The sequence below is a fragment of the Neoarius graeffei genome, chromosome 8 (genome assembly GCF_027579695.1).
Source record: "Neoarius graeffei isolate fNeoGra1 chromosome 8, fNeoGra1.pri, whole genome shotgun sequence".
NCBI lineage: Eukaryota > Metazoa > Chordata > Actinopteri > Siluriformes > Ariidae > Neoarius > Neoarius graeffei.
Genome location: NC_083576.1, coordinates 53,684,861 through 53,701,307, shown reverse-complemented (window position 1 = coordinate 53,701,307; position 16,447 = coordinate 53,684,861). Strand labels below are relative to the sequence as shown.

The window sequence follows — 16,447 nt, the reverse complement described above, 5'->3', positions numbered from 1 at the left end:
TTCACATGCAAGACAAGTGTTTGGCTGTAACATGTTCCAAAAGAGAACGTAAACAGAATATTCATTGTTTATAACCGGAAGAAACCATCGCGTTTCAGATTAAAGGGGGACTCTGTGTACAACTCCTGAACACTTTAACGTAATTGCAAAAAAAAAAGAAGAATTACGTGTAAGACCGAATATTAATAATAATACTAAAATATAACAGCACTGTAAAACACACATTCCATACATTAATGTTAAATAAAAATTAAAAAATATTTCCGTTCATCCCCCTGACCAATGGTACATTCCAGCTCGGTGTACTCGTTGAGGAAGTGTTTATGCTTCATTGTGAAAACTGAAAGTTGGAGGAAAGATGAAGTTGAGAAACGTTCACTGTATTTTGTTGACATCCGTCAGTTTTTTCTCACTTTTTACCTGCTTGGTAAGTTATGAGTTTATTTATAATGACAAGAATTGATATATGATGGCATTAAAGACCCCATGAGAGACTGACAGTCTGAAGACTTTAATGTCTCTCTTGTTTCCAGCATGGTGAAGAATGTAGGACAAGGATGTATCCTCCTAAAGGACCAACGTGGGTTAAACCTTCTTCTTATTCCTTTTTGTAAAGACCCTGTGTTTGAAATGTTGCATAAAAATGACTTTGCTGCTGAATTCTTTCACTTGTGATCTGATCTTGCTTAGAGATTTATCCCATGAGAGCCTGCATGAATGAATTGTAAACTGAGTCCTGTTCTTCCATTTGTTCTGGTACAGATTTAAAAGTAATGTTACCTGGTACACACTGAACCTGGACTTACCCCCTAACCAGAGATGGACTCATGTGATAAAGGAGAAAAAAGCTGAAGTAAGCTCTTAACGACATCCTGAGATAACTTTGTGTCTTGTCTGTAGAATTACAGTACTGTGCAAAAGCACATGCAAACAAATGCTATAGATAGATAGATAGATAGATAGATAGATAGATAGATAGATAGATAGATAGATAGAAGGTCAGTTGGTAAAGTGCATACCTCCATGTGCATGTGTGTGTATATTAGAATACACACACACACAAATCCTGGATCCGCATACATATCCAGACTTGCATCAAAATCTAATCATTTGTTCCTTGGCCCGTGGCTTACGTTTCCTCCAAATTTAATCAAAATCTGCTCACTAGTTTTTGAGTTACATTGGGAACAGACAAACGGAGACAAAAACATTAACCTCCTCCAACAAAGTTTGCAGAGGTAATAAATAAATAGTAGTCTCAGGTGCAGTTGTTTGTGTATATATAAAAAATGAGCTGTATGTTTTACTGAGCATCTTGCAGAACCAGCCACAGTTCTTCTGGACACTTCGACTGTTACACTCGCTTCTTAATTTTGCACCAAAACCCAGTAGCCTTCATTATGTTTTCTTTTTTAATTTGAAAAGTGGTCTCTTATGGGCAGGTGGCACGGTGGTGTCGTGGTTAGCACTGTCGCCTCACAGCAAGAAGGTCCTGGGTTTGAGCCCAGCGGCCGGCAAGGGCCTTTCTGTGTGGAGTTTGCATGTTCTCCCCGTGTCCGCGTGGGTTTCCTCCGGGTGCTCCGGTTTCCCCCACAGTCCAAAGACATGCAAGTTAGGTTAACTGGTGGCTCTAAATTGACCGTAGGTGTGAATGTGAGTGTGAATGGTTGTCTGTGTCTATGTGTCAGCCCTGCGATGACCTGGTGACTTGTCCAGGGTGTACCCCGCCTTTCACCCGTAGTCAGCTGGGATAGACTCCAGCTTGCTTGCGACCCTGTTGGACAGGATAAGCGGCTACAGATAATGGATGGTCTCTTATGGAATATACTGCTTTCTTTATTGACATAGAAGCATTGTTTCTCCTGTAACATTTAATTTTGTGCTGGGAACCTAATGTTTGGAAATCAAAAATGTTTTAGTCCTGACTCGATAATGTAGAAGTCACAAAATAAAATAAAATAAAAAAAATCTATAACAAAATTTGTACTTAAAAAAAAAAAAAATATATATATATATATAGGGTGCCTAAAACCTTTGCACAGTACTGTATGTGTCCATATAAACAAAGCACATAGCTCTTTGTGTTCATATCAGTATTTTCTCAATGGCACTGAAGTCCACAAAACTTCTGTGTGATCAGGAATGCATTTTTTATATTGTTGTCAAAGGTTGAAATATATCATATATGATGGCTGTCTACTCATTAGACAAGCAAGACCATCACTGACAAGTTGACCTATGGCTGATTATTCCTACGCACATGAGATTGACAGTGATTTTATATTTATATAAAATTTGTATGTGTACATCGTCTAGGCAAATAAAACTGAACAGGCTTAATGTTGAGCAATATAAGATTTATTCCTCAAAATTTGAATGAGAAATTCAAAGGTGTGTGGATTCCATGAACGATTTCACAAATTTTCATCTTGTTCGAGCGTACTCTAACATACAAAACGCCTTTCCTTTCCAGTGAGTGGCATTTCTATACTGAAAAAGATAAAAATAAAAAACATTAAACATAAAATTTTGACCTGTTTCCACACATGCTGTTAAAATTTGAGGTAAATTGAATGAGAATTGGCAAAGTTATTAGATTGTGAAATGATATCAAATTTTTTGAAATACCCTGTATATATGTGTGGAAAAGTATAGAAAAAAAACTTGCTTAAGCAAAAAGAAATGTCTGCAGTTTTCTGTTATTCTGTGGGTTTTTCACCCACTAAAATCATGGAAGGGAAGAACTTACTGAGACTCTCAGGTCCATATCCTTATGAATTAAGGAACAAGCTGTTCTTTGGGTAACTGAAACCGAAGACACGGTTAATTAAAATTTAGAGTAATGTGTATATAAACAGGTGTGTTTTTGTTTTTCAGTTGACGGCAATGATACAGGCAATAAAAGATTTATCCAGTGGCTTTTTCCATGGAAAATTAATTCACTTGGTAGATAAGGAGTTGGTGAGTGTTCGCATTCAGTATTTATAGTGCAATGCAATGCTACTGTTTTACTGTATATATCTCAGCCAAAAATGCCTGATTCTTGTACTTGGATTTATTTGTGGGTTATGTGTTTGTTCCCATTTTGTTTTTCAGCCTTTGATCGTGGACATGCTCCCATATCCTTTTAATGAGGAAATTAAGGGAATCGCTTCTGCCTCTGATGTCCCTTTAGGTCAGGCTTGTTCTTTTATGCAAACTTGTCTGTCTCTTTTTTTTACATTTATATTTCATAAGCTTATGAAACATGACAATAGAGGTAATATAACAATGATATTTTTTTTTCTGTTTTCTAATATTCCTTACTAATGCAAGCTATTTGTTGTAAACTTTTTAGGGGAAGTCATGCTTTTTAATATCTTCTATGAAGTTTTCACAGTGTGCACATCAGTGGTGGCTGAGGACTTAAACGGTGATTTAACTGCTAGATATTCTTTGTCTGTATGATCCATAATGTAGTTTGATTAATGTGTCTATTTTGCTTCATAACATATTATTTATTATTTTGCAAGGAAATGTATACCATGCTCGAAATTTGGACTTTGGATTGTTCATGGGGTATGATTTTTAAACATGAGTTGTAATTTTTTTTTTTTTTTTTTTTTGTATGTGTTTGAGATTTACATTGAATTTACTCTCTGTGTTTTGATTCTATTAGTTGGGACCAAAAAACCCAGACTTGGACTCTTACTGAGAAGCTCAAGCCACTTGTGGTGAATGTTGACTTGAAGCGAAACAACAGGACGGTTTTCCGGTCAACCAGTTTTGCAGGATATGTAGGAATGCTCACTGGCATTAGACCTGTAAGTGTTTCAGGACTTGCAAAGGAACTGATCTGCTTTTGATTTTAGAAAAACGTTTGCAAAAAAAAAAAAAGTTATGTGTTTCCTTGCAGAAAGAATTCACTCTAACGATGAATGAACGTTTCGATGTTGATGGAGGATACATAGGTAAGATGCCATTTTTAGGCATGCAAAATTCAAGACTCAAAAGTGCTGTTTAGTTACATATTTATTGGTTGAAGCCCATCTGTTGTTGCACAGCAGTGACACTAACATGGTAGTTGCACTAATACAGTTGTGCAAGGGATTTGAAACACCTCAGTGTGTTGTGAAACCAACCATTAACCAACAGCCTGCAAGTAGTCAAACACTGATGGTGAGAAAAAAGTAGAGGATGATTTTACACACGGGCGGCACAGTGGTGTAGTAGTTAGTACTGTTGCCTCACAGCAAGAAGGTCCTGGGTTTGAGCCCAGCAGCCGGCGAGAGGGCCTTTCTGTGTGGAGTTTGCATGTTCTCCCCGTGTCCACGTGGGTTTCCTCCGGGTGCTCCGGTTTCCCCCACAGTCCAAAGACATGCAGGTTAGGTTAACTGGCGACTCTAAATTGACCGTAGGTGTGAATGTGAGTGTGAATGGTTGCTTGTCTCTATCTGGCGACTTGTCCAGGGTGTACCTTGCCTCTCGCCCATAGTCAGCTGGGATAGGTTCCAGCTTGCCCGCAACCATGCACAGGATAAGCGGTTACAGATAATGGATGGATTTTACATGCACTGTAGGCTACATGGAAAAACCTAATGAATAGTCTAAATGTAGGCATACAAAGTGGAGCAACGAGGTACATTGGCTGTAAAAGGTCGACACGCATTCCTGTTAAAATTGCAGCTTTCCATAATGTAAAAAAAAAAAAAAGCTAAATCATGTCAGATCTTTTTTTATTCAACAACATTCAAGTGGAAAACTACTAAAAGTGTTTGGGGTGGGTTTTGCTTGTAATGCAGCATTCAGTCTGTTTGGGAAAGAGTCTACCAACTTGGCACAGCTTGATTTGGCAGTTTTATTCCATTCTTTCTTGCAAAAATGCTCCAGATCTACCAAGAATCCTGCGTGCAGTCCTCTTCAGGTCATTCCACAGATGTTCAGTAGGATTTAGATCTGGGCTCTGACCTGGCCTTTTCAACACATCGATGAGCTTCTTCTTCTGAAGACATTTTTTGTTGACGTGGATTTGTGCTTTGGGTTGTTGTCATGCTGAAAGGTTAAATGTTTCTTCATCTTCGGCTGTCTATTAGAACTCTGCTTATCCCAGACACATGAAAGAAATGAGAGGTTGTTGTCACATGCTGGGACTGACCAGTACTTCCCAAATATTCCTGCAGCTCCTTTTAATGGTGCTAGAAAAGTCTCTTGGCAGCCTTCCTGATAACTTTTCTTCTTGTCTTCTTCTTCTATTCTTGGCAACGTCTTTATGGTGCTCCATTTTCTCCATTTGCTGATGATGACCTTCATGTTGTTCTCTGGTACATCTAATGTTTTGAACATTCTTTTGGACCTCTTTCCTGATCAGTGTCTTTCGACAACATAAGCCCATACATGCTTTGGAAGCTTTTTGTGGACAGCTGATCTTTATTTCGGGCTCATCAAAATCACGTCACTGGTGACAGGTGTATGATAATTATTTTTGAGCCTGAGCTTGAATGTGATTGGTTCATTCTGAGCACACTTGCATGCCACATTAGAAAAGGATGTGTACACTTGTGCCACTAGATTATTGTTTTATGAATTTTTTTTCTTTTAAAACGTTTCTATTTGTTTTTCACTTGAATTTTGTTGCTTGCTAAATCACATTAAAGGTAGAAAAATATCTCGCAGGATACACCGATCAGCTATAAAATCAAAACATTGATTATCTCATTACAATGGCACCTGTCAAGGGGTGGGATATATTAGGCAGCAAGAGAACAGTCAGCTCTTGAAGTTGATGTGTTGGAAGCAGGAAAAATGGGCAAGTGTAAGGATCTGAGTGACTTTGACAAGGACCAAATTGTGATAACTAGATGGCTGGGTCTGAGCGTCTCCAAAATGGCACATCTTATGGGGTGTTCCCGGTATGCAGTGGTTAGTGCCTACCAAAAGTGGTCCAACGAAGGACAACTGGCGACAAGGTCATGGGTGTCGAAGGCTCATTGATTCACATTGGGTTACGAAGGTGGTCCAATGCCACCGAAGAGCTACTGTACTGGCACCTTTCTATTTTAGCCAGCATGAACTTTTTCAGCAGTTTATGCTACAGTAGCTCTTCTGTGGGATTGGACCATATGGGCTAGCCTTCGTGCCCTATGCAAATCCATGAGCCTTTGACACCCGTGACCCTGTTGCCAGTTCACCGGTTGTCCTTCCTTGGACCACTTTTGGTAGGTATTAACCACTGCATACCAAGAACACTCCACAAGGCGCGCCAGCTTGGAGATGTTAAGACCCAGTCATCTAACCATCACAATTTGGTCCTTGTCAAAGTCGCTCATATCCTTACATTTGCACATTTTTCCTGCTTCCAACACATCAACTTCAAGAACTGACTGTCTCCACTGTAACGAGATAATCAATGTTATTCACCTTTCAGTTATTTTAATTTTATGGCTGATTGGTGTATATCCTTCTTTTTTCTTTTACACATCACAAAAACCTGCAATTTTAACAGAGGTGTGAAGAATTTATGTCCACTGGAGGTAGGTCTTAATAAAGTGTCTGGTATAAATACAGTATTTAAAAATCACAGCATCAGTGCTATGCTCATATCAGCATTAACTCTGTTTTACTGCTCAGTTAATGTGCACTTAGCACTGGTCCTATGGTGGTTGTTTGTGTGTGTGTGTGTGTGTGTGTGTGTGTGTGTGTGTGTACACGAAGACTGTAGACAAACAGTCCTTTCTGTTGTTACAGGCCTTGCTTGCTGATAACATATAATAACATTACATATTTCTCCCAGGGATCCTGGAATGGATACTTGGCAAGAGAGATGGAATGTGGATGAGCTTCCTCACACGCAAGGTCCTTGAAAATGCAACCAGGTTGAGTCAGTCCCACTCTGTATATTCTAAATACCCATACCTAATATTTACAGTACCAGTCAAAAGTTTGTACACCCCACTCATTCACAGTGTTTTTTTTTTTTTTCTTTTTCCTCTGTATTTTGATTATTTTCTATATTGTAGAACAATACTGAAGACATCAAAACTATGAAATAACACATGGAGCATATTATGTACTTATTGACTGAGTTAGGTCGGGCTAGATGGGAAAATATTTGGCTCGAGGTCATGCCGTACAGACTGAGCACAGCGAGGTGCATACAAATGACCAAGCGCCAAATGTTTTCCCGTCCGGCCCAACCTAACTCAGTCAATAAGCATTTTATCATATGACCCATACGGACTCGCGTGCACGCTCTTAATAAAACCACTGTTAATAAAATAATTGTCAATACTTCACAAAAAGGAAGACAAAGTGTCAGGTTCGTAGTCTAAGGGTGTATTCAGACCAGGATAGTTCGATAGTTCACTTGCTTTGGTCTGAACCAAATGTTTTTTTTATTTTTTCATTTTGGTGTGGTTTGCTTTCACACTGTACATTTTAGTAAGCGGACCAAAATCTGTCAACAAAGCCACGCGCCCTGAGGTCGTTCAGCTATTGGTCAGAGACGACACGCGCACAAAGCATTAAGTTCAAAAGTAGTCATGGAGGCTTTCCGTGCTGTTATTCTTTTTAATGTCATCAAAGCTATATGTTTTTTCCAGTTTTTACTGTTTTCACAATTGTGCGATTACTATGCTGTTGTACAAGTAATTTAACGACGATGACAAAGGGCAAGGCGGCTACGGAGGATAGCGCTGATGAGCGCACATCATGTTGTGACAGTTCTGGCTCTTCACGCAATAGATGAATTTCTTTTTTGCGTCGCTAGTACTGCCACTTTTTGAAAGAATGTCCCTGATTTTAATGTAGGTCTGACGGAGTTTCTTCACTTTTAGCCGACATTGTTCTGGGGAGCGCGTGAACCCCTTCTCCTTCATTTTCTCACTGAATACAGCAAACACGTCGGCATTTTTGTGTGTTCTTTCCAAAAGCTCAGATATGTGGACATCTGCCCATATATCCACAAGGGTACGCGTTTCTTCCTCGGCCCACGTTTGCCCCCTACTCATTTTTTGTACTCTGTAGTCTAGCCTACCACTGGTCTGAATGACTGAACGACTGTTGTAAGGTTCCCTTGACAACCGAAACAGTGTTTGCACTTTGCAGTGGAGTGTCGACTCTGTTTCCCATAATGCTCGACAAACGACGGAAGCTCCTGAAGTACAAAAAAGCAAAACTGTCGGATTAGGTCCGGTCTGCTTTCACACCTCCAAAAGGTCCGCACCAGGGTTCCTTTGGTCCGGACCGAGTCCGACCTTGCAGCTCGGTCTCGGTCCGCTTGTTTGGTCCGGACCAGAGTTCGGTGGTTTGTATTCAGACCAACCCAAAAGGTCCGGACCAAGGGAAATTTGGTTCGTTTGGTCCAGACCAAACAACGTAGGTGTGAATACGCCATAAATTTACTTTTTTTTTCTTCGCTTGTACATAGACAACTTGCTATGTAGTTTCTAGCTCCTTAGAGGGGATGACTTATGCCTCTTTCCTCCTTAACTTCAGCAAGGAATCTTTTGAAAATGTCCATGTCGTACTTCGTTTTTTTTGTTTGTTTTTTACAGTGTTTTCTTGTTGTTGCCCTTGTATAAACAAATTAATTTCTTTGCTCGAAAGTACCTTTTTTTTCAATTTTTTTGACAATTTCAGTTTGTTCAATTTAGTCTGTGTCTGATAAATCATCTCGATAATAAAATTCACTTTCACTGTGCCCAGTTGTGTCGCTCATTTATCAAAGTAAAAATTCAGAGCAAAATGAAAATGGCGGAAGCGAGGGAAACTGGTCTGGGGCTGCATGCAGATTTTTCCAGACCGGATTCAAAAATCCGTATCTGTCCAGTCACGTGATGTTTGTTCCCAATAGTTTTATTAAAAGCATGCGCATGGGTCCATACGGGTCATATGATAAATGGGATTATGTGGTAAACAAAAGCGTTAAACAAAATATGTTTCATATTTTAGAGTCTTCAAAGTTGGCACTGTTTACCTTGATGATGCTTTGCAAACTATTGGCATTATCATTCAAATAAATTTTTACACTGCTTTGATTGGCTGAGTGAACTGCAAATAACTGCCTACAAATAATGGTGTGCTCATGCGCAGTTACTTTACACTTTTGTCAACATGGCTCGCTTCCTTAAATTGACAGTTAGTTTGCTTCTTTAATTGAGAGTAAAAACATGAAAAAACTTGTCGTGCAAACTTTATAATCAGTATTTTTTTTTTAAATGAATGATAAAACAATTATTGAACTCGGTTTTCACAAAATATCGTGATTTGTTACTGTCTGCCTTCGGCATTGGCAAATGCTTGCTTACCACTAACAAATCGTGATAATTTGTTCAATCTCATCCAATAATTGCTTATTATCTTAACCAGCTTCATGACGTCGTCACCTGGAATGCTTTTCAATTAACAGGTGCCTCGTCAAAAGTTAATTAGTGCAATTTCTTGCCTTCTTCATGCAGTAAATAGTAAATAATAAACATACAGTAAATATCCTGATTCCACCACTGTAGTTAATCCATATTATGTCAAGAACCGCTCAACTAAGTAAAGAGAAACGACATTCATCATTACTTTAAAGCGAGACGGCCTTTCGATTTCATAAAATCGGTGAAATTTGGTTCCCGCTGAAATTTGGTCATTGTGATTATATGTTTATTTCTGCAATATTTAGTTTGGTCCTGTGTTTCCTTTCCTTTGCAACATAACATCTTTTCTTCTCGCTTTCCGTTACCGTAGTCGGTCTTTCATGTTTCATTCGCGTCCTCCATTTTCCTCTCCTGTTTCAAATTTGTATCCCACAATGCCTTATGCGAACAGGGAAAGCCCACCACATCATGCATGACGTAGTATCTTGAATTGGGTCATGATGAAGCAGGAAAAAATATCCGATAATTTAGGGCCACATGGCCCTAAATTAATTAATCGTTCTATTAAAAAAAAACCTAATAAAATTGGAAGTCTGTGTTTCGAATTCAGTAGCTTTTGGTCCACTAAACAAAAATAATTGGGTGTCAGGAGAAAATTCTTTTTATGACTTACACTTGAAAAATCTGAAAGGCAGTCTACCTTTAAGACATGACATGCCTTTTAATTAATAAAAATAAAGAAAAACACTGAATTAGAAGGGGTGTCCAAACTTTTGACTGGTACTGTATATCCTGTTCTTGATGCTTCTTAATTTCTTTTTTTTCCAGTATTTCTAAGTGTCTAAGCTGACCTGTTTCTATCGTGACTACTGAGAAACGAATGATGTGATGGGAAATATCAATGAAAAATTACATCCTTGTATTTTTAACAGTTACGAGGACGCCAAAAACCAGCTTGCTCTGACCAAGTTACTTGCACCAGCGTATTTTATCCTGGGTGGAAACCAGACAGGCCAGGGTTGTGTGATAACCAGAACCAGAATCATCACACTGGATGTCTGGGAGTGAGCTCGCATTATCACAATAACAGTATTTAATATATCCACACTCAGATACTCACTGAGATGCCACTTTACTGGGTACACCTGGTTTTGAAGCTTATATAACTTCCATGTTGCAGGATTAATATGAAACTTGGGAGATGGTACGTGCTTGAAACAAACTACGACCACTGGGAAAAGCCTTTCTTTTTGGATGATCGCCGGACACCAGCTATGAAATGCATGAATGAAACCACACAAGCAGTAAGTGTTTACACTAAAGAATTACCACAATATAAACCCAGAGATTTCAATCTTTTTGGGCAAATAACCCCAAATGGACATTATGAATTTTCTGTGACCTCCCCCTCCCCCCTCCCATTTTGGTTTATCCTGTTATTTGCCGTGACAGTGTAAATCCATATTCAATGTTCGTTTTTTTCTTTGCATTTTTTAGTTAGTATTCTTCACTTGTGTTGTTCCACTGATTCAGAGTAATTTTGTTTAGAGAAGATAGACAGATGGAGAAATTTGTCCAAGTTTATTGTTGAACTCACTCCTATGCTTGTGCATAGGCATGTAACAATGTATCATGTGACAATAAATCGTGATACAAGTTTGACTATTTGAATCAATTAACTAAAATATGAAGCATGATTATTATCAGGCTGCAAAATGTTTTTCCTAGCTGGAATCACATTGTTTAGGCAGCAGACGGCGCAGTAGTGGACAATAGCAGGAATGTACATGACTTCAATCTAGGCTGAAGTAACACAGCTCTAATATCATGGAGAGAAAAAAAAAAAACCACCAGATCTAAAATGGGAAGGAGCTGTTGTGTTTTTGAGTGTAGTAATAGATTTAATAAAAAAAATCAAAGCTCTCTTTTTACAGAAAGTGAAAGAAAAGAGAAGACAAATAGAGGTGGTGTAAATGTTCATAAAAGTTTATTAAGAAAAGTCATGTGTGTTTTTATTAATTTTGTAAAAATTTTAGGAATATTTTAGTGAATAGACTTATATTTTACTCCAATATGGGTAAATAATTCTTGAGAAATGTTGATTTATTAAGAAAATGAAACAAAGGCTTTTTTTATTTAACAAAATGAATATGAAAGTTAATGAACAGGAAAATACAGTTAGGTCCATAAATATTTGGACAGAGACAACATTTTTCTAATTTTGGTTCTGTACATTACCACAATGAATTTTGAACAAAACAATTCAGATGCAGTTGAAGTTCAGACTTTCAGCTTTAATTCACTGGGTTGAACAAAATGATTACATAAAAATGTGAGGAACTAAAAGCATTTTTTTAAACACAATCCCTTCATTTCAGGGGCTCAAAAGTAATGGACAAATTAAATAATTGTAAATAAAATGTTCATTTTATTTACAATTATTTATTTATTTACATGCCAACCCTTTGTTGGCAATGACTGCCTGAACTCTTGAACTCATGCACATCACCAGACGCTGTGTTTCCTCCTTTTTAATGCTCTGCCAGGCCTTTACTGCAGCAGTTTTCAGTTGCTGTTTGTTTGTGGGCCTTTCTGTCTGAAGTTTAGTCTTTAACAAGTGAAATGCATGCTCAATTGGGTTGAGATCAGGTGACTGACTTGGCCATTCAAGAATATTTCACTTTTTTGCTTTAATAAACTCCTGGGTTGCTTTGGCTCTATGTTTTGGGTCATTGTCCATCTGTATCATGAAACGCCGACCAATCAGTTTGGCTGGATTTGAGCACACAGTATGTCTCTGAATACCTCAGAATTCATCTGGCTGCTTCTGTCCTGTGTCACATCATCAATAAACACTAGTGACCCAGTGCCACTGGCAGCCATGCATGCCCAAGCCATCACACTGCCTCCGCCGTGTTTTACAGATGATGTGGTATGCTTTGGATCATGAGCTGTACCATGCCTTCACCATACTTTTTTTCTTTCCATCATTTTGGTAGAGGTTGATCTTGGTTTCATCTGTCCAAAGAATGTTCTTCCAGAACTGTGCTGGCTTTTTGAGATGTTTTTTAGCAAAGTCCAATCTAGCCTTTTTATTCTTGAGGCTTATGAGTGGCTTGCACCGTGCAGTGAACCCTCTGTATGTACTTTCATACAGTCTTCTCATTATGGTAGATTTGGATATTGATACGCCTACCTCCTGGAGACTGTTGTTCACTTGGTTGGCTGTTGTGAAGGGGTTTCTCTTCACCATGGAAATTATTCTGCGATCATCCACCACCGTTGTCTTCTGTGGGCATCCAGGTCTTTTTGCATTGATGAGTTCACCAGTGCTTTCTTTCTTTCTCAGGATGTACCAAACTGTAGATTTTGCCCACTCCTAATATTGTAGCAATTTCTCGGATGGGTTTTTTCTGTTTTCGCAGCTTAAGGATGGCTTGTTTCACCTGCATGGAGAGCTCCTTTGACCACATGTTTTCTTCACAGCAAAATCTTCCAAATGCAAGCACCACACCTCAAATCAACTCCAGGCCTTTTATCTGCTTAATTGAGAATGACATAACGAAGGAATTGCCCGCACCTGCCCATGAAATAGCCTTTGAGTCACTTGTCCAATTACTTTTGGTCCCTTTAAAAACAGGGTTGCACCTGTTAAGGAGCTGAAACTCCTAAACCCTTCATCCAGTTTTAATGTGGATACCCTCAAATGAAAGCTGAAAGTCTGGACTTTATGTCCATGTCCATTATATAACTATAACTTGAATATGTTTCAGTAAACAGGTAAAAAAAAACCAAAATTTGTGTCAGTGTCCAAATATATATGGACCTAACTGTAAATGTTGCATATTGTTATATTTTCATTTATTTATTTATTTATTTATTTATTTTTCCCTTCAAAAAATAAAATCATGGAAAAAATTGAATTGAATCATGAATTGGGTGAATTGTTGCATGCCGACTAGTGTAGCATCATGTCAGGATAGTTAAGAGCTAAAATCGCATGTACACTCTCTTCATTCAAATGTGTCTTGTTTGAATACGACTCGTAGTAACGTTTCAAAATAGTAGCACACAAAACTGTGTTCATCAAGCAATATTCATGATGTTGATTTGTAAAATAAATCAAATACTTGTACATGAGGTCATGTCCGCTAATTTGGGAACTCCTGATACAAACCATAGTGCCTGTTTAACAATGAATATAAATCATGATATAATTAAACTGGGCTGACCACGAAAATCTGTTTCTTCAGAAAATTACTTTGCTGACTTTATATGATGTACTTTCAACAAAACCAGTTCTAAATAAGGTAAGACGTCTGACACTAGTTAACCCAGCATGAATCTAGAACCATTCATGCTTTCATGCAGGTTAATATTATTTTAATGTGTGTGTGTGTGTGTGTGTGTGTGTGTGTGTGTGTGTGTGTGTTGATTTGATCACTCTAGCTAACCACCTATACTGCACTAATGGAAGTATCGACTGGGAGACTCGAATCTTACATCAGAGAATGTCCAAGTCCATGTACCCCCTGGTAACTGACTCAGGACTGAACATACTGATGAAGCTGATATAGTGTGTCTATGTAAGCTGTTTTTTTAAACCTCTCAACTGCTGAAATATTACATTAATATGTAATTTTTATGGCTGTCCACATGACGTGGATGGCCATAGTTTACTAGCTCGGAGATAACCTCTTTAATGTTCTAACAAAAGTGTAAATATTATATGTTGTTCCCAAACGGTAGGGGAAAAACACCTCTGACTGTAGTATCGTTAGTAATTTATAATTTCTGTAATGTTTGATTAACATTTTTTTTGTGTGTGTGTTTGTTTCCAAATAAAAGTTTTTTATTTTTGTTTATTGGTCTCTTTCTTGAAATAAGGCAAGTATGAAATAAATGACAAAATTTATAAAATCATATGAAATAAATAAAATGGCAAAGTACTTATATTTAATGGGCAATCACCATGCAATTAATTTAAGAGTCACTTTTCAGGGAAAATGCCCAAATAATTTTATGTATCTTTTTCTTGTACATACAGTGGTGTTTCAAAGTTTGTGAACCCTTGAGAATTTTCTAGATTTCTGCATAAATATGACCTAAAACATCATCAGATTTTCACACAAGTCCAAAAAGTAGATAAAGAGAACCCAGTTAAACAAATGAGACAAAAATATTATACTTGGTCATTTATTTATTGAGGAAAATGATCCAATATTACATATTTGTGAGTGGCAAAAGTATGTGAACCTCTAGGATTAGCAGTTAATTTGAAGGTGAAATTAGAGTCAGGTGTTTTCAATCAATGGGATGACAATCAGGTGTGAGTGGGCACCCTTTTTTTTTTTTTTTTAAAAAGGGATCTATCAAAGTCTGATCTTCACAACACATGTTTGTGGAAGTGTATTATGGCACGAACAAAGGAGATTTCTGAGGACCTCAGAAAAAGCGTTGTTGATGCTCATCAGGCTGGAAAAGGTTGCAAAATCATCTCTAAAGAGTTTGGACTCCACCAATCCACAGTCAGACAGATAGTGTACAAATGGAGGAAATTCAAGACCATTGTTACCCTCCCCAGGAGTGGTCGACCAACAAAGATCACTCCAAGAGCAAGGTGTGTAATAGTTGGCAAGGTCACAAAGGACCCCAGGGTAACTTCTAAGCAACTGAAGGCCTCTCTCACATTGGTTAATGTTCATGAGTCCACCATCAGGAGAACACTGAACAACAATGGTGTGCATGGCAGGGTTGCAAGGAGAAAGCCACTGCTCTCCAAAAAAAACATTGCAGCTTGTCTGCAGTTTGCTAAAGATCACGTGGATAAGCCAGGAGGCTATTGGAAAAATGTTTTTTGGACAGATGAGACCAAAATAGAACTTTTTGGTTTAAATGAGAAGCGTTATGTATGGAGAAAGGAAAACACTGCATTCCAGCATAAGAACCTTATCCCATCTGTGAAACATGGTGGTGGTAGTATCATGGTTTGGGCCTGTTTTGCTGCATCTGGGCCAGGACAGTTGCCATCATTGATGAAAAAATGAATTCTGAATTATACCAGCGAATTCTATAGGAAAATGTCAGGACATCTGTCCATGAACTGAATCTCAAAAGAAGGTGGGTCATGCAACAAGACAATGACCCTAAGCACACAAGTCATTCTACCAAAGAATGGTTAAAGAAGAATAAAGTTAATGTTTTGGAATGGCCAAGTCAAAGTCCTGACCTTAATCCAACTGAAATATTGTGGAAGGACCTGAAGCGAGCGGTTCATGTGAGGAAACCCACCAACATCCCAGAGTTGAAGCTGTTCTGTATGGAGGAATGGGCTCACAAACTTTCAAAGGGTTCACAAACTTTCAAGCACCACAGTGAGTTGGAAATATAGCAATTATGTTCAGAAATCCACCTCAGATATGTTTGTGGCATGTCTCTGAAAATGAGAGCAGATGATATTGACAGGGTTTGCTCAAAAAAGCACAGATGCGACAGTCTCTTCAACACAAGTCAGTTTTGCTATTTTTTAAGGTTGCATTTAACCACTGAAACCGGCAAATTGGTTCAGAAAATATCACAAGGCAGCAATTATAGATTTTACCTTTCTGTCTGTTCATTCATTCATTCATTGGTCTTCAGTAACCACTTTATCCTGCGAGGTAAGAATGCACCCTGTATGGGACGCCAGTTCTTCTTATAGCACAATGTGTGTATACACTTTTTCATTTTCTTTTCTTTTTTTTAATGATAGATGATATAAGCAGCTGCTTAAGGCAACAACTGGTGCTTTGATATTGTTTCAGACATGGAATGAAAGTGATGTGTAAGTGAGATGTGCTGCTTTTGCTGTTGTGGGACTGGTGTGAAAACACATGACGGTGTCCTCCACTATTATTGGCACCCCTGGAAATTATAGTGAACACAATGTAACTGAAGTATGTTTCACATTGAAATTGTACAGTGTTTTTTGAGTTGATTGGAGTGTGTAGGAACTTTCAAGCTGTAATCCATGACTTCCAGATTAACTGGGGGACAAATATGAGGTGACACAGGGGTCAAAATCCCTTAGTCATCCATCAACATCGGAAAGATAAGAGAACACACAA

The 16,447-nt window shown here is 38.2% G+C and overlaps 1 protein-coding gene across 1 annotated transcript; it reads left to right on the top strand.

Annotated features, from left to right (window-relative positions):
- Window positions 1-320: 320 nt before the first annotated feature.
- asah1a (N-acylsphingosine amidohydrolase (acid ceramidase) 1a) lies at window positions 321-14,204 on the top strand. Its single transcript, XM_060927869.1, has 14 exons — window positions 321-427; window positions 534-580; window positions 763-853; window positions 2,878-2,961; window positions 3,097-3,175; window positions 3,338-3,412; window positions 3,513-3,558; window positions 3,659-3,803; window positions 3,896-3,950; window positions 6,770-6,851; window positions 10,274-10,405; window positions 10,522-10,645; window positions 13,595-13,651; window positions 13,791-14,204. The coding sequence occupies exons 1-14, from the start codon at window positions 359-361 to the stop codon at window positions 13,878-13,880; spliced, it is 1,176 nt and encodes a 391-aa protein (XP_060783852.1). The 5' UTR covers window positions 321-358; the 3' UTR covers window positions 13,881-14,204.
- Window positions 14,205-16,447: the final 2,243 nt, after the last annotated feature.